The 23,469-nt window shown below is 37.4% G+C and overlaps 1 protein-coding gene across 2 annotated transcripts in view; it reads left to right on the top strand.

Annotated features, from left to right (window-relative positions):
* Nucleotides 1-808: 808 nt before the first annotated feature.
* The window catches only part of LOC150090536 (anoctamin-7-like), a 55,753-nt gene continuing 33,092 nt past the window's right edge, over nucleotides 809-23,469 (top strand). For both annotated transcript variants that reach the window (XM_090378700.1, XM_090378691.1), the window contains exons 1-2: nucleotides 809-1,216; nucleotides 20,861-20,963. In XM_090378700.1, the coding sequence (XP_090234826.1) occupies nucleotides 935-1,216; nucleotides 20,861-20,963 (385 nt within the window). In that variant the 5' untranslated portion in view covers nucleotides 809-934. The remainder of the gene's footprint in view (nucleotides 1,217-20,860; nucleotides 20,964-23,469) is intronic.

Here is a 23,469-nt window from a genome sequence, read left to right as displayed (position 1 = left end):
CTAATTATAACAACTTCCTGGTTATATGATTTTAAACAATCCTTTTCATATTTTATTCTTTGTTACTTCAATGTTCGAATATTGAAGTAACAAAGAATAAATTGGTCGTGTAGTCACCACCACATTTTTATGATTTGCGAAATAACAGTCTTTCAAATGACAGCTACAAGAAGATCCATTTTCAATGCGGGTGCCAATAAAGAAAAAAAAAAAAAAGTGGCAGAATGATTAAATTAACCAGAACTATGTCAATGCTAATGCAACTCGCATTGAACTAGTAAGATACCTGCTGGTATCTTACGTATTAATTTCTCCCATATTTTCTAAGAAACCACGTGCGTATACTTTTAGGAGGACAATACCTTCTTCTATTTGTGTGGGCTGCAGGCCAGCATGGCAACCACGTGTTTATTCTTTCGAAGGCTTCCGCCGATGTTTCGATTTAATGATATTGCTGGTCCCGGTCGGTTTAATTAAGAAAGGATAATGTCACTGTGGCACTGTTACATGTCTTCTGGGTAATCGTATCGATTCAGGATCATGTTTGGTGACATCTGTCATCAAGAAAATCGCAGGTGTATATAGTTCCTTTCTGAGCGCCTTAATAATAATTCATTGCGATTGGTCGCCGTTGGGTCACCGCAGAGTTGCGTGCATCTGTACACCTTCACTGTTTCCATGGCAATGGAAATCGATAGTAACGCCGTGCGCTGTCGTCGATGGCATACCACTGTTCCGATGTATTCCAGTCATTAGTTCCGCACTGTGACCTGTCGTACCTCGCATGAGATGGAAAGTTACTCCCGAACCCCGTGCATGAACAGCCAGAGGATTGTGATGGAGATGCGAACTATGATAGATTCGTGACCATCTCTCGCATCATCTCACCAGGTCAGAGTTCCACCTATTTCAAAGTCCCTCAGAGAACTTCGCCATGGATGACACCATCGTCCCCGTCCGGATTCCTGACTACGTTTTGGTCTACGAAAAGTCCGACTACCGTCAAGATGATGACCACGAGGAAGATGAGGATGATAAGGAACGCCAAAAGGAAATGGAGAGGTTACGCCACCTGTTCGTGACCGCTCTGAAGGCAGAGGGTCTCGAAATTGAAGACGAGCGAGTGGGGAAGTACGTCTTCGTGAAGGTATTTTGCAGCTTCGAGAGATTGTGCAAGGAAGCGGAGACAATGAGGATCGACATGGCAGTAGAAGGGGTAATTACTTATTTATTTATTATTTTTAAAATTATTTCTTTATTTAGGTCGGGTTAAATTGAGATTTATTGAACCAGCGAGCCTTGGGACCCACCATATAAAAATTGGATCTGATTGCTGAATTCCGAATAAGCTGTTATCTTTTAATTGAAAGTAATGACTACAAGATATCTTATAGTTATTGTTTTCAGACAGTAGTTATTACCATAAGAAATCAATCAACCGTGGTATCGATTAGAGATAAGAAAAAATCCGAGAAATCTGCGCCAATATTTGCTCCACTTTGTAATCCGCAAGTGCTTGACAGTAATGTTAGACACTGCATTAATCTCTGCCTTTTCCAGGTAAGCCATAATGTGTGTCATCATGGGCGTATGCTGGCTGAGCTATTTCAACCTTAATGTGTGTGACAGAAACACAGAATTCTAGTTTCTGTTAATAAAATAGGACTTGGCGATTGAACTTAGAAGATGACAGGAGAAAGTGCTAAAATGTTCTCGTTAAAAACAACCCAATTGTATTTCATTTCGTACAACCAGATTGTAACTACAGATCTTCCTTCTATCGAAAATAGATTAATCTTGTCATTTTGGGACTTAATGAGACATCTTATTTGGTATTCTTTAGAAAGCCTAGAAAAGACCATACCCCTTAAAAAGGAAAGATTAATAAGGAGCTATTCACAAGTCTGCATCATGCTAACTTTCGGAATTGTTTATTCCTCCATCCTGTCATATATCTTAACAAAATCTCTGATCTCTATAAAATTACTTCAGAAATTAAAGACCCCCCCCCCCCTGCTGCTCATTATCAGTTCTAAAAAGTTATCAAATTAAATCAAATAAAGTTATCAAATAATTTACGAAAAAGTAGAAACTTTTGCAATTGGTGTCAAATAATTAAATGCACGGCACGCAAATGTAAGTTGTCACATGGTATCATCACAGTTTCTTCTTATCAGTTTGAACGCTTTCAAGGGCTACATGGAGAACAGGTGATCTTTTCCATTTTCAGAAAGGCGTTATTGTTAGAGCACGTTTAGCAGGAGCAACAGTTGAGAAAAAGGAAATCACTGGCCGGTCGAAAGTACCATTCATCTCAAAAGTATACGATGAGTAGAAGATGAAGGGAGAATGCAACTCTAAAAGGAAGAAATGCGACAGAAAGTCGATACTTCAAGGTGTCCAGTGTGCAGGAAATTACTGAAAAATTCAGTTTCGGCAAAGAATGTCTCATTTCCAACCAAACCATGGCGGGAATTGGACTGTCGAACAGTGGAAAGAAGATCGTGTAGTCTGACGAGCCTCGACTTTTTTGCACCAGTGGTAGAGTGAAGGTATGGCGTGAACCTCATGAAGTCATGCATCCAGAATGTCTCCTCGTGTCTCCCACTCAAGAGGCTGGAAGTTGGTGTAATTGTATGGTAATGTATTCCGTTGGTACCAACTGGATCCGCTCATACCGTTAGAAGTTGTATTACCTCCAGTGAATATCCTTCTGTCGTATCAGACCAACTTCATCCTGCAGTGCTTCATTTTTGCCCGAATTGCGATGAATTCGTTCTGAATCCAATTGAGAATGTGTGCGATATGCTGGAAAGGGTAGTTCGGCTTCGGCTTTGAGTACTGGCCACAGTACAGCAGCTGACAAATATCTCGATGGAAGAATGATCAAATTTGTAGCTAGACTCCCTCAGACACTTAATGGTATCCATGCCACGATGTGTACGGGCTCTAATTAAGGTGGCCCTACTAGATAAAGGTTTCTAATTTTTTGGCCAGTGAGCGTATGAACATCTTTTTTATTTAAGGCATATGAAGACAAGAACTGAAAAATATTAAATGAAATTTAGGCTTTGTACGCCTTTTAATATTTTTTTAGTCATTCATATACACATCTTTAATTATATTCATTAGAAATAGTGTTCAATTTGCATTTTTACGGAAATAGTAACCTTCGGATATCACTCCTATTAGTGTTCTTTCTGTTGAGCAACATGTATGTTGGCAGGTATACACAAAGAAGCGAATGGTTTAGTTATATCTGCCAAGAGAACCATCAGTGGGTTTTCATAGTTCCACAGGGTTTATGTAAACTCCTTCCTCTTTCAAGTCCATATCTATAAGAATAATTACGCACTTTAGGTCTTTAGAATCATTCCATAACTGATATCGATAGTTCTGAAGTTTTTCTTGCACTCACCGAAAAATATCAACAATTTTATATTGGGTTCGTATTCCATATCGTTTTCAGAAACTTTTGCTGGCTCGTTCCACTTTTGTATTCTAGTTAATCGATCTCGCGTGACAGTTATATGGTTTTTCTTTTCTACTACATTCAAAGCGACAATAGAATACACGCAATTTGCAGATACCACAGTATACATATGTTTATACTGAAACCTCATGGCCTTAGATACCCTACTCTTATTAAACAACGCAACAAAATTGATATTTGTAGAAATCAGTTGTCAAGCAACAGATCGCACTAGTGCAGTTGCTATGGTGATTTATGCGATGCCCAGCGCGCTGTCCTTTCATTACTGGAACAGAATCAGGAAGCTATTAAACTGCCTATGCCATATTTACCCACTCAGATCGACCCACAGTTCTCTAAATAAAGCATTTACCTTCATTCAAATATTAATATATGTGTTTAACAAACAATTTTAAAGAAAATTGCGTACAAGCATGACTATTGCATACAGGTATGACTATTACTTACAAGGGTATGATTTTTCACTTACATCAAGGGGTCGCAAGAAACTTAGCCACAATCTTTTTAAAAATTTGCTTTGGGTTTTAAACCTGATTGTTTTTTGCTTATTTCCAATGCAACAGTTTTATTTTATACAGTTGTAAGCCGAGATTAAAATTCAATTATTAAATAAATATATATTTATTTATTGTCAGACTCTAACCTAAATGAAACCTTTAGTTTTATTTTATAGGGGTAGGCGTCGCAGAGATTTATTTGTTATTTTAGAGGGTTGCCGTGTAGTAAAGTTTGAAAACGCGTAAAGTTCAAAATTGATGCTAACTGCAACGGGCTGTAGAATATTCATTTTAAAAGTAAACCCAAAAAGGACCAAAGGAGAACAATTTATATCATAATAATTTATAAACAGTACTGGAGGTTTCCTTCACAATACATGAATTCACTCTTTAGATCATGTGCGAATGATGGGACAACGAATTTGTGTTGGTAAACTCCAGCTGTAGTTTCAAAGTTCGTTGTTCAATGCTTCGTGGATTACTCACGTAAGCATTTTGCTTTAGCCTCCATAAAAAGAATTCTGGTAATGTTAAATCAGGAGTCTCAGGTGGCCAAGGTCCTTGTGATACGATTCGATCTCCCAAAAACTCTTGCAACATTTCGGTGGTTGAGTGCGTGTTATGGTGGGTTGTCCCGTCTTGTTGGAGCCAGATGTCTTTCATTTTCCTCTAGTAATGCAACAGACTGCAGCATGATGCCTTGGTGAACACCAGAGGCAACATTTTGTTCATAAAATACGGGTACAACTATCGGTTTCGGAGATATAGATATACCATACCACACCAAAGAATGTGCCAATTTTCGGTCTCCATATTCTCCTATTTTCGCTGCTGATGTAGCTACTAAGGCGAAATCACGCTTCTTCAGTGAAATATAATTTATCTAAAGTTTCTAAACCTTCACGGCGAAGAAAACTTTTAAACAAGGCAGTACCGTACTTTTTTAACATATCCTGAAATTGAAGCATGTCGTTTATACACCAGTACTGGCATGTGCGATTACAAATACGGATTGTAGCAAACTGAACATTTGAAATACAAAACTATCATTTCCTCCAATTACGTAAAGTCCTCCACCAACAAACTCATAATTGCCCAACGATCGTTACTTGGTATCGTTGTACTTAATACAAATCACGTGGGTTTCCTTTTAAAATGAACATTTTGTATTTGTAAGGCCCTACAGCTATCTGCATCCAAGCATCCATTAAATAAACTTCTGCGTCCATAAATGCTTCCAGTCTTCCAGTTGGCAAACTGTGCTAACCACGAGGTAACACTTAAAAGCTGTCCTCCCAACTCTCTCCCGCAAAATTGGGTTTTTTATCCAGCAAACAGAAAATCTACCCTGCAACAACAACAATAATAACAACCTCCACACTCCGGATGGAAAAGACTTGAGTTCAAATTCCATCAATGACCCAAGGAAGTTTCATGGCCTTTTATACATGGCTTTTTTTAATAACGTGACTGAATTAGTCGGTCTCAGGCGAGGGTAGATGGAAATCCGGAAACTCGTATTTTCGTCCAGAAAAGCAAGACACAATATATATATACGGCGCAATATGGCCTAAGATGCTAATACGCCTAAAACCCTACAACAAACAAACAGTCTGCATTTGTTGTAAGTTAGCAAAAATATCTAGCTACACTTTCGTGAATCACCACAAATCATGCTAACTCTACAGAAGTTAATGTTTTCTACTCACCTGCTGCCTGTAGGCGCCTCTGGTGCAATTTTCCCTGGTGCAATCCGTGGGTCTTGCATTTCTCTAGACCAAATTCCATCCTAATATCATGCTGAATTCTTTGGTGATCCGGAGTAGTTGATTGAGTTGCTTAGGTTCCCGCGTAGAGCTTGATGTCATCCATGTACATCAGGTGGGTGAGGGTGTACAGGTTCTTCCTTCCTTCTTTGAGGTTATATCCGTACTTGCTACTGTTCAGCATGGTGGATGCTAGACAGCACCACAGTGAACTCAGGGCATCTCTCTGAACGATTCCTCTCCTGATGAGGACTGGTCTGGTTGTGATGTTCTCGACCTTAATGTTGGTACTCCATTTTGCCATAATTTCTCTTAGGAAGTTTGTCACTACCGGATTGACTTTGTAGATGTTCAGCGCCTCTATTAGCCAGCTATGAAGCACGGAATCGAAGGCCTTGCGGTAATCGATGTAGGCTGTGTACATGTTGCGGCGCTTCTTGTAGCCTTGCTTTATAACCGCGGCATCTATGGTTAATTGCTCCTTGCATCCTTTGCTCAGCCGCTTGCATTCTTTTTGCTGTTCGGCCATTATATTCTGGCTCTCCAAGTGGTCTGATATCTTCCTGGTTATGCAGCTGCTCAGAAATTTGTACATTGTTGGGAGGCAGGTGATTGGCCTGTATTTCGCTGGGTTTCTTGTATCTTCGTCTTTAGGCTTCAGATATGTGATTCCTTGAGTGAGAAACGTCGGGATTGTCTCTGGGTGCCTTATCATTCGGGTGAATTGCACTGCCAGGTGCTTGTGTGTACAAGTGAACTTCTTGTACCAGTAATTGTGGGCGTTATCTATTCCTGGAGTTCGCCAGTTGTGAGAGTTCTTGATCGTCTGTTTTACTTCTTCTTCCCGAATCTTTCACTCTCTCATCTCTTGTACGTCCTTGGTTTTCTTGCGTTCTAGTTCTATCCAGGGGACTCGGCTGTTATGTCTTACTTCCCTACCCCATATGTTGCCGCAGAACTCCTCAATAGTCTTCTGCTCGGATGGTTCGTTCTCTTCTTTCCCGTCTTCTCCGAGACTCCTGTAGAATCATCCCTGGTCCTCATCAAAGATTCGGTTGTTTATTTTCCTCTGGGAGCTCTCTTTTTATCGGCGTAGTCTCTTGCTGAGCTCGAGGAGGTTCTGTTACAGTGTGTCCAAGTGCTCTCCTATTTTCTGATTTTTTGTCTCATGTTTGCTGTGGACGCTGTCTCTCTTGAGGATGGCTCTTCACTTTTCCAATCAATTTCTTACTCCGTTACCATGTTGGTACTGGGTCAATTGGCCTATTTTGACTCTTAATTCTTCTATCTTCTGCTGAAGTCTTCTTTCCCAAGCTGGCGGTTCCTTTTGTTTTCGGTTCTTCTGCTGCCGGTCTCTCGTTTTTCTTCCATTAATCCTAGTGGCTGCCCTGGCAGCGGCAGCACAATACACGGCTGTGTGGATGGCCTCCAGTGTTGCCCCATTATGGTAGAGATAACGTGGTATTATTTGCCGATTGAAATGATCTGTAACTCTCCACAAGGGTCTATTGTGCCTCTGCTTCGGTATCACGTGGGTCTTTTGGGTCCATTCCTTCGAATTCTGTTAGGGCCTTCTTCCACTCGTCCTCTATTCTGGATATCATGACCTCATCTCTTTCCACTTCAGCTGCTGTGGGTTGTATTTCTTCTTGCTCTTCCTCCTCTGGTTCAGTGGTGGTATGTTCTTCCTCCTCTGGTTCCGCATTGACTATGTTCTTTATCTTTTCTGGTTGATCGCTCACGTTCTGCTTGATTTTTCCAAGATTGCAGGAGCTATCAGGTTCTTCGTGACGATGGCGTTCGGCTTCGTGACGTTATTATTATTATTATTATTTATTTATTTATTTATTATTATTATTTATATTTTATCATTATTATTTATTTTATTATTATTATTATTATTATTGCAGTAAAGATTTCTATGTAGAAATCTGCGAGGTCAGCATATCCTTCCAAATTGTTAGGAGCAGTCGGAACTCAATTACATTACACTCCCCTGGATCTACTTGTTAATGAAAGCGTTTTATTGGAGTCCTCAAGACATGTCTTACAGCCAAAAGTGACTTAGGCACTCTCGCTTCCAATTTTTCCTTACATTTACGTGTTTTATCTCATGAGAATAGACTAGGTAGCGGCATTTGCTATTATTCCTCCATGGTTTATCCCATCATTTCTCACTATCAGCATCAGACTTCACAACTAGAAGCTCTGGCCGCGTGCGTCCTCATTAAACCAGAACAACGAGGAGAGGCGCGCCTCTCCTCGTTGTTCTGACTTACTGTCCAGTGTCCATTAGGGTCAGCTCCTGGTTAGAATCTCATGGTTATGTTATCTCCTGGTTATGCTAGTTGAATATTTTCTCATCAAGTGGTTAAATACCAATCTTGGACATCCTGTCGTGTCATCGTCTCAAATCATGCTAGCAGTCTCAAAGCGATTCAATGTTTTGTAGCTGTGACCATTGGCCAAAGACTTGCTCGACATCCGAGACCCTCTTCAGTGGCGAATTACACCTAACGTTACCAGAGCCACTCCGTCTCTCCAGTCGGAGCTTTCCAAAATAAACAGACATGATTCATCATTTGTCAACATTTCAGAATAAACTAGCCACTTATTCCGGATCTTGACCCTCATGTTTGACTTCACGACAAAATGTACAGAAAAAGCATTTTAGTCTGATATCAAATTCTAGCTTCTTTATCATCAGATCTGTTATCTCCAGTTATAATGAGCTGAGCTGTTAACAATTTTTACTTATTTTATTCCTCTAAAATTTTTTATTTTATGTGTTATTAGTTTTTATTCAATGTAAACTCCTCTAGCTAGTCCGCACTGCCTCTACTTGTTTAGTTGGCAATAAATAATTATATACACTGTGCTGCCACTTTATTAGGTACAGTCCTGCTATGCACACAAATGGTTTGTCCCACAAGGTTGCAAGTCACATGACCACAGTTGTGGATATAAATGCAGCAGAACAACCTTTCTAGTATCAGTTAAGCGTACAAACCGTAGCAAGAATGGGGAAAAGGAGTGATCTAACGGACTTCGAACGTGGCATGTTAGTAGGTGCAAGACGTGCTGGACAAAGCATCTCTGAAACACCAGTTCTCCTGAACTTTTACGCACCACAGTTTCAAGGGTGTATTGAGAATGGTGCAACGAACAGAAAACATCCTCTCAACGGCACTCCTGTGGAAGAAAATCGCTTGTTGATGAGAGGGGTCAGAGAAGGATGGCTAGAATTGTGCAAGCAGACAGACGGGCCACAATGTCGCACATCACGTCAGAATACAACCTTGGTGCGCAGAACAAAGTATCGCAACGGACCACTAGTCGCACTTTGTCGTGAATGGGCTACAACAGCCGACGGCCACATCGCGTACCTTTGTTATCAAGGAAGAACAAGAGAGCACGCATCCTGTGGGCACAGCAATACCAGCACTGTACTATCGAGGATTGGAAAACAGTTGCTCGGTCTGACGAGTCGAAGTTCCTGGTGCATCATGTTGATGGAAGGCTCAGAATTTGGCGAAAACAGCATGAATCCATGGATCCGTCATGTGTGACGACTACTGTGCAAGGTGGTGGGGGCAGTGTTATGGTGTGGGGCATGTTTTCTTGACACACGTTGGGTCTATTGATACCCATAAATTCACGTCTGAATGCCACATCGTACTTAAACGTCGTTGCTGACCAAGTGCATCCGTTCATGTTGACAGTTTATACTCAGTCAGATGCTTACTTCCAGCATTATAATGCGCCGGTGCACAAAGCCCGAATCAGTATGGAATGGTTCCAGGAACATGAAAAGGACTTTTCTTTGCTGCAGTGGCCCGCTCAGTCCGCGGATCTCAATCCTGTTGAACATCTTTGGGATGAGCTGGAAAGGGCTGTTCGCTACTGGCCTACACCTCCGTTGAATCTGAAGGAACTGCGTGACACACTCATGTCAACATGGTACTCCATTCCTGCACAACGTTTTCAACATCTTGTTCAATCCATGCCTAGACGAATTCATGCTGTTTTGAAGGCTAAAGGAGGCTCAACGCGCTACTAGGTAGGTGTACCTAATAAAGTGGCAGCACAGTGTGTATATACTTTATAGTATTCAATCTTTTCAATCACTAATTGATCACACGGCGTTTAATTTATATGTTTATTTGCATTAGTATTCACCGATTCTAACATTTTGATAATCAAAGCTTGTTATTATAAGTTAATCATTTATAGATATCCAATACTGTGTCATAATATTAACCATATGATGCCTAAAACAATAGCTTGAAATATGCAGGTTAGTTTGGTTAAATTAATTCCAAACTACCCTGATTTTTAAAAAAACAAAAGGGAAGCTTAGCAGAAATTCCATGACTGTATTGTAAATAGTTAAATTTTAATTATTAAGCCTATATTTCTGTTCGCACTTAGAGTGTGACCAATGTGTTTACAGGGCTCCCACTCCTGGGTTTTTCCACCCAGATCTGGGTTTTTTGATTGTCGTCTGGGTTGATAGGTTTTTTTCACAAAAATATCTCATTATCTGGGTTTTTTTGGTAATTTTTAATTTTAAGTCAAAATTTATTTTTATTTCTTGTAAATACAATAAAATTGAATACATTTAATAACAGTTTACAATTTTCTTAATCTTATATTCTAACAATACTGATCATAATTTGTAATATCTCAAGTGCTTGTACAAAATACTACAAATGTAAAAGGATTTCAAAGTTTTCGCAGGGTTCTACATTATGAAATTACGCTTACATGTCCATACATGTAAGCATACATGTTCGTGTTACTAACATGTATGCGCAGCCTATTGAGCAGGCAGAAGGCGGTCTTTACTGCACAGTCTTTCGTGATCGTTTGTGGTATTATTGCATTATTTGGTGTGATTTTTACATTTATGCGTGTACTACATATAGTGATATAATCAATTTAAATTGTAGTGACTATTTCTATTTTATGTTAATGGATTAGTGATTTATTTTTTATTTTATAGAACATTTTAAATAAGATAATTGCTAATTAGCCATACCCACAAATTGCCCACAATGTCTGAAACTTGTTCCCCACAGAGAAAGATGAGTAAACGGTGGTATACTCAAAATTTTAGAAATGAATGGTTAGAAGATCCGGAATTAAAGGATTGGTTGAAAGAAGACAGTAATGAAAAAGGTGCGTCTTACTGTATTTGTTGTGAAATGAAATTAAAGAATGCCAATAAATCGATGTTACTATTGCAGAAAAATACAGTTAAAAAAAAAAAGTGCAGATATTGCTAAGACAAGTTCAACGTTAGACACGTTCTTCACAAAACGTAAACCTACGGAGAATGAAGAAGTAGCAAAGGCAGAGTTAACAATTGCTGCACTCATTTCTGAGCATAATATTCCATTTGCGCAATGTGATCACCTTATAGAAGCATGTAAGAAAGCATTTCATGATAGCAATATTGCAAAACAAGTTCAGATGAAGGCGACTAAAGTCTCTTATCTTATACAAGATGGCATAGCCTATCATGAAAATATATACATTTCTAACATATGCAGAAACAACAAGTTTTCAATGATAATAGATGAAAGTACAGATTTATCTTTATCGCAAGTTCTAGCTGTTGTTTGTTAGATATTTTGATATTCAAAAAATTGATGTTGTAGATGTGTTACTTGACACTGTTTGTGTCGAAAATGGTACTTCAGAAGGGCTTTATCAAGCTGTAAAAGATCTTTTCATAGAAAAAAACATTCAAATAAGTAATCTCGTTGGCACTGGAAGTGATAATTGTGCCACTATGATGGGTACTAAGAGTGGGTTCCAGTCATTGCTAAAAAAGTATGTACCATCAGTATTTATAATGGCATGTGTTTGCCATTCTTTTGCATTATGTGCTAGTCATTCAGTCAAGGTACTGCCATCATATCTAGAAATATTTATAAAAGATATCTCTTGTCATTTTTCCCGTAGTAGTAAAAGATTAAACGAGTTCAAAATGATTCAAGATGTTGTAGATACTGCTAAGCATAAAATCCCCAAATTAGCACAAACACGTTGGTTATCCCGTGGCAATGTAATAAAAATTATTATTGAGCAGTGGGATGCGTTAGTTCTTTATTTTCAGTCTCAATCAAAAATTGACAAAATCGATGGTGCAGGAAATATTTACAATACTATGATCACCAAAGGAACTAAGCATATGTTGTTGTTTTTAGGATATGTACTGGAGAAAATAAACTGCCTGAATATTGAATTTCAATCTGAGCATTTCAGATTGCACTTACTTCATTCAATGGTTTCAGTTGAGTATAAAAATATTCTTAGTTTTTTCATAAAAGAAGAAGTCATTACTTCGTGCAAGCTGGTTGAAATTGATCCAAGCAATGCAATAAATCATAAGCCGCTGAATAAAATATATTTGGGAGGCTGTTGTATGGCCTTATTAAATTCAACACCACTTGGTGACAGTGAAAGTAGGTTTAAAAATGATTGTTTAAAATTTCTTGTTGAACTTTGTATGGAAATCAGAAAAAGATTTCCTCTAAATGATGATGGAATTATCGCCAGTCTCAATGTTCTTGACCCAGCAGTGATACATGATCGTGCCAATTCGCCATCCTCAATTTTCCATTTAGCAATGCAGTTCCCTCACCTTGTTTCTGAAGACAAACTAGATCTTCTAGATGATGAATGGAGATCATTTCATTTAAATCCAGATTTAGATTTCTCTTACAAAACCATCCCTGAGTTATGGTATCTGTTACGTAATGTAAAAGATGGCTTTAATAATTCTAAATATGAGATTTTATCTAACTTTATGACCAGTCTAGCTATTTTACCTCACCCTTCGGCAAGAGTAGAAAGAATCTTCTCCCAAGTAAACCATATAAAAACAAAAGCCACAAACTCCCTTAAACCAGAAACTGTGAAAAATCGACTAATGGCAAAACAGGCGATAAATAGATCTAATCAAAATTGCTATACATAGAAACCTAAATCAGAATTGGTAAAAGAAGTCATACAAGGAACTTGTCATAAAAGATATGAAGAACGTTTGAAAAAAATGAAAGAACTTCAAAAAATAAATGTGGAGGGAACTGAATGGGATTAAAATTCTGATTACAATTAAATAAAAGATATTTTTGCATGGTAAGTTTTATCTTATTTGTGTTGCTATACTATATGATGAAAACTAGGTTTTTTTTGGGTTTATTTAAGTTGCAATCTAAGTTTTTTTAAAATTTGTGAGTGGGAGCCCTGGTTTGGACCTTCTCATGGTGATAGGGTGGTTGGTTGCTGGAATAGACTTCCATCCCCTGTCGTGGAAGTTGATAGCCTAAATAAGTTTAAGGCTCAGCTGGACAGGTATTTCAAACGAACAGAGGGGTGAAGTGGAAGTGGTTATTTTTTATTTATTTTTTTTATTTTTTATTATTTTTCATTTTTTTATTTTTTATTTATTATTTATTATTTTTCATTTTTTTATTTTTTATTTATTATTTATTATTTTTTTTTTTTTTTTGGCTGATGCTGCATAAGCTTGCTTTCTTGCATCAAATGCCTCTACTAATGCTAATGCTAATGCTAATAGTCCGAAAACTTAGTCCGTAATTGACGTATTTCGGAAAAATGCTCACACCTCTTCAGAAACAGTGCAGAAAAATTTAAAGCATTACGTAACCAGTTCATTGTTTCCCAAGATAACTGTGACATGACAACAGCAGTTGTAAACAAAACACATACAAAGTATGAGGGTGGAAAAAGAACACAGGAAAAAAATATGCAAATTTTGGAGGAATAGAGATAAATAAAAAAAAAAACCGTACTTGTAGATAAAACGCGTTTAACATTACTTTTAGTATGAGTATATGCTGTAAAAAATTATTTTTTTAATCCAATTCTTTTGTTACTGCGTCATTGTATCCAATAGGATTTATCAGAAAAGATCGTCCCTTAACAAATTCATGTTGTGACTGCAGTATTACTGCATTCCTGTCCAGATGGTCCTGCATTACTCCTTCAACCAAGTACTCTATTATTTTCCCTGGAACAGAAGTCAAGCAAACAGGTCTTTAAGTACTCAAGGTGTGTCAGGCCACACCTTGAGTACTGTATATACAGGTTTGGAGGCCTTATTTTAGGAAGGATGTAGAGTTGCTGGAACTAGTACAGAGAAGGGCAACAAGATTAGTGAATGAAACAAAGGGTTGCTCTTACGAAGAAAGGCTTAAGTTTTGCAAATTACGGTGTCTGGAGACTAGGCACCTGCGAGGTGATCTGATTGGAGTGTATAAGGCCTTGAATGGTTTGAGCAAGCTCAATGCTGATGGGATTCTTCCTCTTGTCCAGATTCATCGCCTGAGGGGACATTAATTCAAATTGAGGAAAGACAGTTGTATAATAGATGTGGGGAAATTTGCCTTTAACCAGTGGGTGGTCGATTGCTGGAAAAAACTTCAATCTGTTGTAGAAGTTGACAGCTTAAATAAATTCAAGGCAGAACTAGACAAACATTTGGAGCAAATGAATGGGTGAAATGGGAGGGTTTTTTTTTTTTTTTTTTTTTTGGCTGATGCTGTATAAGCTTGCTTTATTGCATCAGCATCATATGCCTCTACTAATGCTAATTACTCATGTCTCCCTTTGTGAACTGGGGATATATTCGCACAGCTCCATATGGTCATTCCCTGAATCCAGGGATACTCTCATAATCATGGCTAATATTTTTCTTAACTGTTTTTCTGCCTTTTTTAATATAACTGGGTTGATCACACCAACCCCCAGGTGCCTGTTTTATGTTCATCTTCCATAATTTGTTAAGCCCTCAGAACTGGATTTACTTCTGGAATTCCCGTCCTTCGAAAATTCCTAAATTGTGAATGTAGATGCAGATTACCGATTCAGTTTGTCTGCAACCAGAGCAGGTTCATCAACAGTTAATCCATTCATATCTAGTGGACCAATGTGATCCCTTCTTTCTAGTTTGTTAATATAAGTAAAGAAATCTTTGCTGTTTTTCTTTGCATTTTTTGCCTTCTCCTAATGTGCCTTGGCTTGCCTAACCTCCTTTGTGATTTGATTTGCAGAACAATTTATATCTACCACAGACATCTGTATTACCTGATAATTTATTTTTGCATTTTTCTTCACTGAAACAAATCTCATTTCATCTGACATCCATTTAGGTCTGTTCTTTGAAGTGTCAAAATTAGCATTAGCATTAGCATTAGTAGAGTCATATGATGCAAGAAAGCAAGCTTATGAAGCATCAGCCAAAAAAAAAAAAAAAAAAAAAAACTTCCGCTTCAACCCTCCGTTCGTTCGAAATACCTGCCAGCTGAGCCTTAGATTTTTTTAGGCTATCAACTTCCACAACAAGGGATGGAAGTGTGTTCCACCAACTAACTACCCGCTGGCTAAAGGCAAATTTCCGCACATCTATCCTACATCTGTCTTTCCTCGATTTGAATGTATGCCCTCCCAGGTGATTATTCTGAGCAAGAGGAAGAATCCCATCAGCATTGAGCATGCTCAAACCATTCAAGGCTTTATACACTTCAATCAGATCACCTCGCTGCTGCCTAGTCTCCAGACACTGTAATTTGCAAAACTTAAGCCTTTCTTCGTAAGAACAACCCTTTGTTAAATTCAACAATCTTGTTGCCCTTCTCTGTACTCGTTCCAACAGCTCTACATCCTTCTTAAAATGAGGCGTCCAGACCTGTATACAGTACTCAAGGTGTGACCTGACTGTCCAAAATTCTTTGGACTCTGTGTGTCGTTTTTCGGATCATAGTATTGAAACGAGGATTCATTCAAGTTTTCACAAATCTAGAATTTTCGGCAGTTAGAAAGTCAAGAATCACACGTTTGAATCGTGTGGTGTTCAAAGATGCTTCCATTTAAAGTGTGACTTTAGCATTAGCATCAGTAGAAGCATACGATGCAAGAAAGCAAGGTTATGCAGCATCAGCCAAAAAAAAAAAAAAAAAAAAAAAACACTTCCACTTCACCCCTCCGTTCGTTCGAAATACCTGTCCAATTGAGCCTTAAATTTATTTAGGCTACCAACTTCCACAAGGGATGGAAGTCTGTTCCACCAACCAACTACCCGCTTGCTAAAGGCAAATTTCCGCGCATCTATCTTACATCTGTCTTTCCTCAAATTGAATTTATGCCCTCTCAGGTGATTATTCTGAGCAAGAGGAAGAATCCCATCAGCACTGAGCATGCTCAAACCATTCAAGGTTTTATACACCTCAATCAGATCACCTCGCAGGTGCCTAGTCTCCAGACACTGTAATCTGCAAAGCTTAAGCCTTTCTTCGTAAGAGCAACCCTTTGTTCTGTTCACTAATCGTGTTGCCCTTCTCTGTACTCGTTCTAGCAGCTCTACATCCTTGAAATGAGGCCTCCAGACCTGTATACAGTACTCAAGATGTGGCCTGACCATTGCCTTATACAAGGGAATAATCACCTCCTTATCCCCGCTAGAAAAATTCCTGTATATCATTGACAAGACACCATGAGCTACTCTTGCAGACCGTATGCACTGGTCAGAGAATTTCATATCTCCCTGCACAATTACCCCCAGGTCCTTTTCATTCTCTACCACTGTCAGTGTAGTACCACAGAGTTGATACGTTGCTCTGGGATTGCTGTTTCCCATATGTAGTACTTTACATTTGTCAATGTTAAACTTCATTTGCCACCTCTCAGCCCATCTGCTCAACCTTTCCAGATCCTGTTGCAGTAGCATAGCGTCAGTAGTGTCCGTAACAACCCCGGCAACCTTTGTATCGTCTGCAAACTTGGACATTAAGCTTGATATACCATCATCAATATTAGTTAAAAATACAGAAAACAATAATGGACCTAACACTCAACCCTGAGGAACTCCACTAATAACATTAGTCCACGATGAGCAGTGTCCATTGATTACCACTCTCTGTCTTCTCCCTCTCAACCATCCCTTTATCCATAGCAGCAATTTGCCTTCAATGCCACACTGCTCCAATTTGTGCAGAAGTCTTCTATGTGCAACAGTATCAAAAGCCTTTCTAAGATCCAAGTATATAATATCAAAGTTATTCCCTGAATCCAGTTCTTTTGTGACTGCATCATAGTATCCAATCAAATTGGTCAGGCAAGACTTCCCCTTAACAAAGCCATGCTGTGTCCGAGCTATAACTGAAGTCTTGTCTAGATGATCCTGCAGTGCTTCTTTAACCAGTGCCTCCATTAATTTTCCTGGAACAGAAGTTAAACTCACAGGTTTATAATTACTTGTGTCAGCCTTTGATCCTCCTTTGTGACCCCAATTCACAAAGGAGGATCAAAGGCTGACACAAGTAATTATAAACCTGTGAGTTTAACTTCTGTTCCAGGAAAATTAATGGAGGCACTGGTTAAAGAAGCACTGCAGGATCATCTAGACAAGACTTCAGTTATAATTCGGACGTAGCATGGCTTTGTTAAATGACCAGATTTGCACATCTCCCGTCTATGGGTACCTCCCCTGAGTCCAAGGAAGCTCTCATAATTATGGCTAACGGCCTGCTTACCTCCTTTGCTGCCCCCTTTAATATAACTGGATAGATCCCATCCACTCCAGGTGCCTTTCTTGTGTTTATCTTCAACAATTTCTCCTCCACTTTACTCTCAGTTATTACAAGATTCTCTAGATTCTCCTCATGTGTGAATGTCGATGCAAAATATTCATTTAGTTTGCTAGCTACCTGAGCAGGATCAGCAACAGTTGACCCATCGATATCAAGTGGACCAATCTGATTCATCCCCTTCCTTCTAGAGTTTACATAAGTAAAGAACTCTTTGCTGCTTTTCTTTGCATCCCTTGCCAAATATGTCTAGTAATCTGCCTTCGCCTTCCTAACCTCCTTTGTAACTTGGTTACAGATCAACTTTTATCTATCATAGGCTTCTGTGTCACGTGTTAATTTATATGTATCGCATGCATTTTTCTTCTCTGCCATGTGTCTCATTAGTTCATCTGACATCCATTTAGGCCTAAACGTTGAACAATATTTCTTAGTTGGTATGTAAAACCTAGTAGTAGCTTCCAAGATAAGTTCTTTGTATGTTCCCATTTTGAATTTGCTGTTGGTAACATCATCGAACTTATAAACGAACAGCCACACAGAATCGTTATTTGCCACGTACTAACTATAATTAGATACATGGAGAACTAATGGAACGTGCTGTGTCATTTAGCGCTGGGGTTACAAATTACAGCCATTACTTTTCAGTCAATAGTCCTCGTAATTATTGTGTGTATAGATATATATTTATTTATTTATTATTTTTTTATGTATTAATAATGCTAATTTTTCACCGACAGATGATAGGGATATGATCTAATGTAATTAATTGAACTCGTCAGTCAGTCAGTTATTGATTGTTCAGCCTTTAAAATTAGTTCACTTCAGTATCCAATGCTGTATTCCTAAAAGCGGTGTAAGATTAAATTTACTAGTAGTAGTAGCCCAAAGGTGTATAATTAATATTTACAGTGCGTACAAATTAATATATACAGTATTTCTTAATTGTAGTACAATCTTATACAAGAAATAAGTTAATTTTCAAATTAAGGAAAACTAACAATGCTTTCATTCTCACGTATAATGCTGATTAAAGGAGAGTTTTCAGTCTAATATAAAACCAAGGAATTTGAATTCGGATATCGGAGCTAAAATGCCTTTGCCAAATTGCAGGTGGGCGAATTCAGTTAATTAACGGCTTATTGATCCACCATAGGCCTCAATGACAGCTTCCACCCTGTTGGGACAACTTTCCATCAATTTTATAGTAGTCTGGTAGATTACCCCATTCCATTAAAGAATTAACCAGATAAGTTAAAACAGTGTCGTGTTAGGTGTCGGTAAGCTGCACTTTAGCTGGTTTATTATGCAATAAAATAAATACGGTTATCCTCTTTCAAGCATTGTGTTTTAGTGTATGTTACGAGGGGAGTTCAATAAGTTATCTACTTTGACTGTAAATATTTTTGTTACATAAAAATTGTAGTACTCGAGTCCGGTGTTAAAGTCAGCGGACTCGAGTACATTCAAAGGTGTTATTGATATTCTCTTAAAGTAATTTGTCCACTTCCAGTCCAGACTAACTAGTTCGCATAAAAATGCTGTTTAACTTGACTTTAACGTAAAATAAAGGAAAGTCCTTTGGAAAATCCTTTATTACCTTTGGAAAATGCAAAAACCTAATAGATAATGACTGTGAAGTTGGAAATCACTAACCTCAAATGATCACATGGATTACATTGATGGAACTAAAAGTAAACGAACAAGTCAAGCCACCTACCAAACATTCTCCATATGGTAATTGCAGTCTAAAAAAAAAAAGAAAAAGAAAAGTGGAAATTATACTTCATATTCACCGCAACAGGCGAGATAAACTTGTACTTAATATTCAAGAGGTGTTCGGGAAAACTATAAAAAGTTTGATGACGTGCGAAATAAACGAGTTTCCAAAGTTGTTTTGTCTTATCACTGCTGTTAAAGCTGTTTGTACAGATATCTATAATTTGAGAATTTTTCTTGCAGTGGAATTGTAATTCTAATAAGAAACTGCGATCGCCGCTACTCAACTACCTTCTTCCAAACACTGTCAATATAACTGTAAAATGTAACTGTGTAATTTGACAGTGTGCTGATGTTTACTGTGATTTTTTTAAAACTTTTTTTAACAAAAAAAAGCGTTCATTAATATAAAAAAAATAACAATATAGTATACATTCAGTGACAAATTTTAATGACTAAAAATGACCAAATTTATACGTTCACTAATATATTGAATAATAAATGAAGGTGGTTATGACATTAAACGTATGCAGGTATCAAGTGATAAAATGGATACTTTATCTATCATCAAACAACCGATAGTTCCATTGCGAAATCATCCGTTACATGAGCTAAACAACCAAAGAGGAAGGGAGAGAAAAAAATTATTTTTGTTTTGTTGGATTAATGCAGAATAATATTGGATAGCATGAGAACTTTAACTATATTATTATATTGAAATTTATAATGTGCTGTCCTTGGGTATTGTCATCAGCAGTAAATTACAGTACAGGCAAAATTTTGCCTAAAGTAAATCAATATCTTCTTTCATACATATTGATTTTATATCCATGAGCTTATGGATGGAGAAGAACGAGGTAGTGGCATTTGTTGTTATGGTAACAACAACAACAACAGCACTAGTGGAAAGAATATTTAAAAATACTGTATAAATAAAACATGATAAATATTAATAGAACTGACAGAAAGTCAACTTATATGCTTGTAACTTAGCGCTACTGGAAAACAGAATTTTATTGTTAATATTGGCTACAAACTTAAAATCCTCAATATTTATATCAGCTTTAAATTTCTTTAATTTTCTGTATCTACCCTTAGCTTTCATCAAGTTCGAAATAATAATGAAAATCAAAGAATTTTCGAATTATCAAACTACTTCCCATAGTTTGAAAGTCGATGGCTTTTAACATAACAAGTTTCCAAAATACAAATTCATTATTGTGTTAATATTTTTATTGGGCTATTAAAATGGCATAAAAGTGTTTTGAATATCACAGAAGCAGGTGAAAAAACGGCTCTTATGTATTATAAATCTTTATTTCAAAAATGCAAGTCATTTTTAATGTTATCTCGTGCTGCCATCTAGTGATAAAAATATTCCAGTGATCAAACCCGAAAAAAATCCAGTGCTCATAAATACATAATACATTTAATTTCCTTTTAGTCTCTGAAGAAATAAACCATTGGCGTTCACTAATACATTGAATAATAAATGAAGGTGATTCTGACATTAAATGTATGCAAGTATCGAATGATAAAAGGAATATTTTATCATCAAAGAACCAATAATTCCGTTTGTAAAATGATCAGTCACATGAACTGAAAGACCAGAAAAGGAGAAAAAATGTTCAAATCAGTTATTGATATGGAAATATTGACGTGATTATGAGAGAATAATAGAATGGAGGTAGGTGTTTAATATCTGAAAGTTCTTTATTAGGGAATTTAAACGTATAAAGGTAATTTTTTTTTTGTTTTTCTATATAGGCAATTATCGAGGATATGGGGGTTGAAAAGAAGAAGAAAAAGAATGAAAAGCCTAACGAAATACAGAAGAAGATGGGAAAGATGTTTGATATAGTTAATGAAGGTAAGTTTCTTTGGTAATATAATAAACAAATACAGTATTTATATATCGTTACTAATGGCGACTGGCTATAGTGTCATAGTAACACTAGAAAAATAAAATAAGTACCTTTTTTTGTATTTATAACTGATTTATGTTTATTTTGTTTATTACTGATTTGTGTTTAATTTGTATTTATAATAAACGAAGATATGAATGATTAAATGTTATATAACTCTGTTGATATAATTCGAAGAATGTCATCAAATGAATCACTGGAGCGATATTCCATAATCGATTGAATCACTCGAATGATATAAGTATAAACGAATGATTCGCTATAATTTAAATAATTGATTATCGCTACTGGTTGATAGTGGCTGAAAGAAGAAAAAAAAAGTCTCGTTGCTATCATATATAATTCCTTTAGCAAACAAACAAACAAAAAAAAAAGTTTGTTAAACGAATTACATAAACGCATGCGCGTACTTTGAGTATACAGTAAGGTATTGCAAGTATATACACAAGTGACAACAGTACTTTCTGTCATGGCAACATACATTGCTATCCAGTAATAGATAATAACGTTGGTTGCGTTACTCAGATTCCCACATCGCTCACTAGTAATAGGACGTGATCACACAATTTTAATACTTTCTTTTTCTCCCTTCACCTTTGTATCGTCAGTTGAAGGCAATTACCGCCGGTGGGCTACCATAACAAGTTTTGTTGCTATGGTCACTTAGTAATGTTACTTCGTACCATTAAGAGCTGTTTCATTTCGGCACGATATTCATTTTACATAAAAAGGTTAAAATACTACATACATTCATGTACAAAAAAGATAGTCTCGATTTTCATCCATCCTTCCTTAGGTTACGTTAGTTTACCCTCCTGTCGGTAGCACTTTTAGATAGTGGTCCAACGATTCTTTTGATCACGTTTTCTTCAAAAAGAAAAAAAAAATTAAGAAGTTTTTTTAACTCCAAAATATGGAGTTAAAAAAAAAAAAAAAAGTAGATAAATATTTGCGCATGTGCATTGCATACCGATTACGGTAGGAAATCTGAGGTTGAGATATCCTTCTCGTCGGAACAGGAGGAACTTTTACGAGTCACTATCACGTCGCGGCTGAGTTCTTCGATCTCGGGAGAGGGATTCGTGGCTAATATTTCCCCCGACTTGTACTGGGCACATATAACTCGGGAAAGGTCCATTCCAGAGGTAACACTGCGGACAGATGGTAACCCATATTTTTAATGGTATGCAACTACTCAGGATTGCATATTATAAGTTCTATCACACACCATAACTTAAAATATTCCTTGATGTACTGAAAGTATTAAATTATATATAGTTTAAAATTGCTAAAACATAGACACATAAACAAAATAAAATAATTATTTACAGTTAAACGTTTCAAAATTTTTAATTCATGTAGAGTATAAATTCTATATGAATTACACCTCGAAATCTTGCGACAATAAAAATTGTCTTTCTCAACCGTATTGTCTTAAATCTGGTAGCCCATTAACTACACTGTCAGGAAACGCCCCTTTGGCCACGTGATCTGACAATGCTACTGTACGTGAAATGACCATGTGATCCACGACACCACTGGTCAATGTCGTTATTAGTATTATTATTGGCCATATGGTGCAAGGAAGCCTGAGGCTTATGCTGCACCAGCCAAAAAAAAAAAAAAAAAAAAACAAATTCCCAAGTTACCCTGAGAGAGAGAAGTAGGAAGGAATTACCAAGAAAGACAAGAATGATGATGACCAGCTCAGGACCCTGGGTGTGCCAAGCCCATACTCACCAGATGTGAGCCCCTGGGGATAAATTATTCGGACGATTCATCCAATAACAGACTTTCTCTCTCTCTTTCTCTCTCTGTCGTTGCACGTTTCCACGTCACATCCTAATATGAGAGAATATACGGTGAATATGCGTTCCTCTCTCTTGTTCATGATGTTTTTCACACCGAATGCGCACAGCTTTCATCCAGTACCACTCTTGCCACGTGTTCAGTAATAGACGAACTGAAATACCCGCTACGTATGGTAATGACTTGATTTCCCAAATGATCCTTGAGACGTCCTCTAGCTTTATTGATGTAGCTTCATTACATTTTGTGCAGTCAGTTTTACAAATCAGCCCACTTCTGAACATTTCAGGGGCGGCAGACTTCACCGGAAGTAATTAGCTGCAATTTTTTTGCCTGGCATCTGTCTACCTTGTACATCATAATGTTCAAGTATTCTGGCTATTTTCTCTTAAACTCCAGGTTAGAACGAGATGCAAATCACACCGATCCTGGCATGACGCTCCCTATGAACTGACTCCTGGCTGGTCAAAATTTCATGCTTTTCTCAGCTTCAGTCCGGGAAACCACAACTACGTAGATTTCTACCGCGGCGATGGTTGGAAGCGATGTATATCCGGTACGAAAAACATGTCGCGAACAGGGCAATTTTGTTATTGTGAGATATTAACGACACAAGGGCAACAAAGGCCATACTAATCTACA

Source organism: Mastigoproctus giganteus, chromosome 1 (assembly GCF_048544385.1).
Source record: "Mastigoproctus giganteus isolate SK-2022 chromosome 1, ASM4854438v1, whole genome shotgun sequence".
NCBI classification, from domain to species: domain Eukaryota; kingdom Metazoa; phylum Arthropoda; class Arachnida; order Uropygi; family Thelyphonidae; genus Mastigoproctus; species Mastigoproctus giganteus.
The sequence above is the reverse complement of the archived record's forward strand: the minus strand, read 5'-3'. Positions and strand labels throughout refer to the sequence as shown.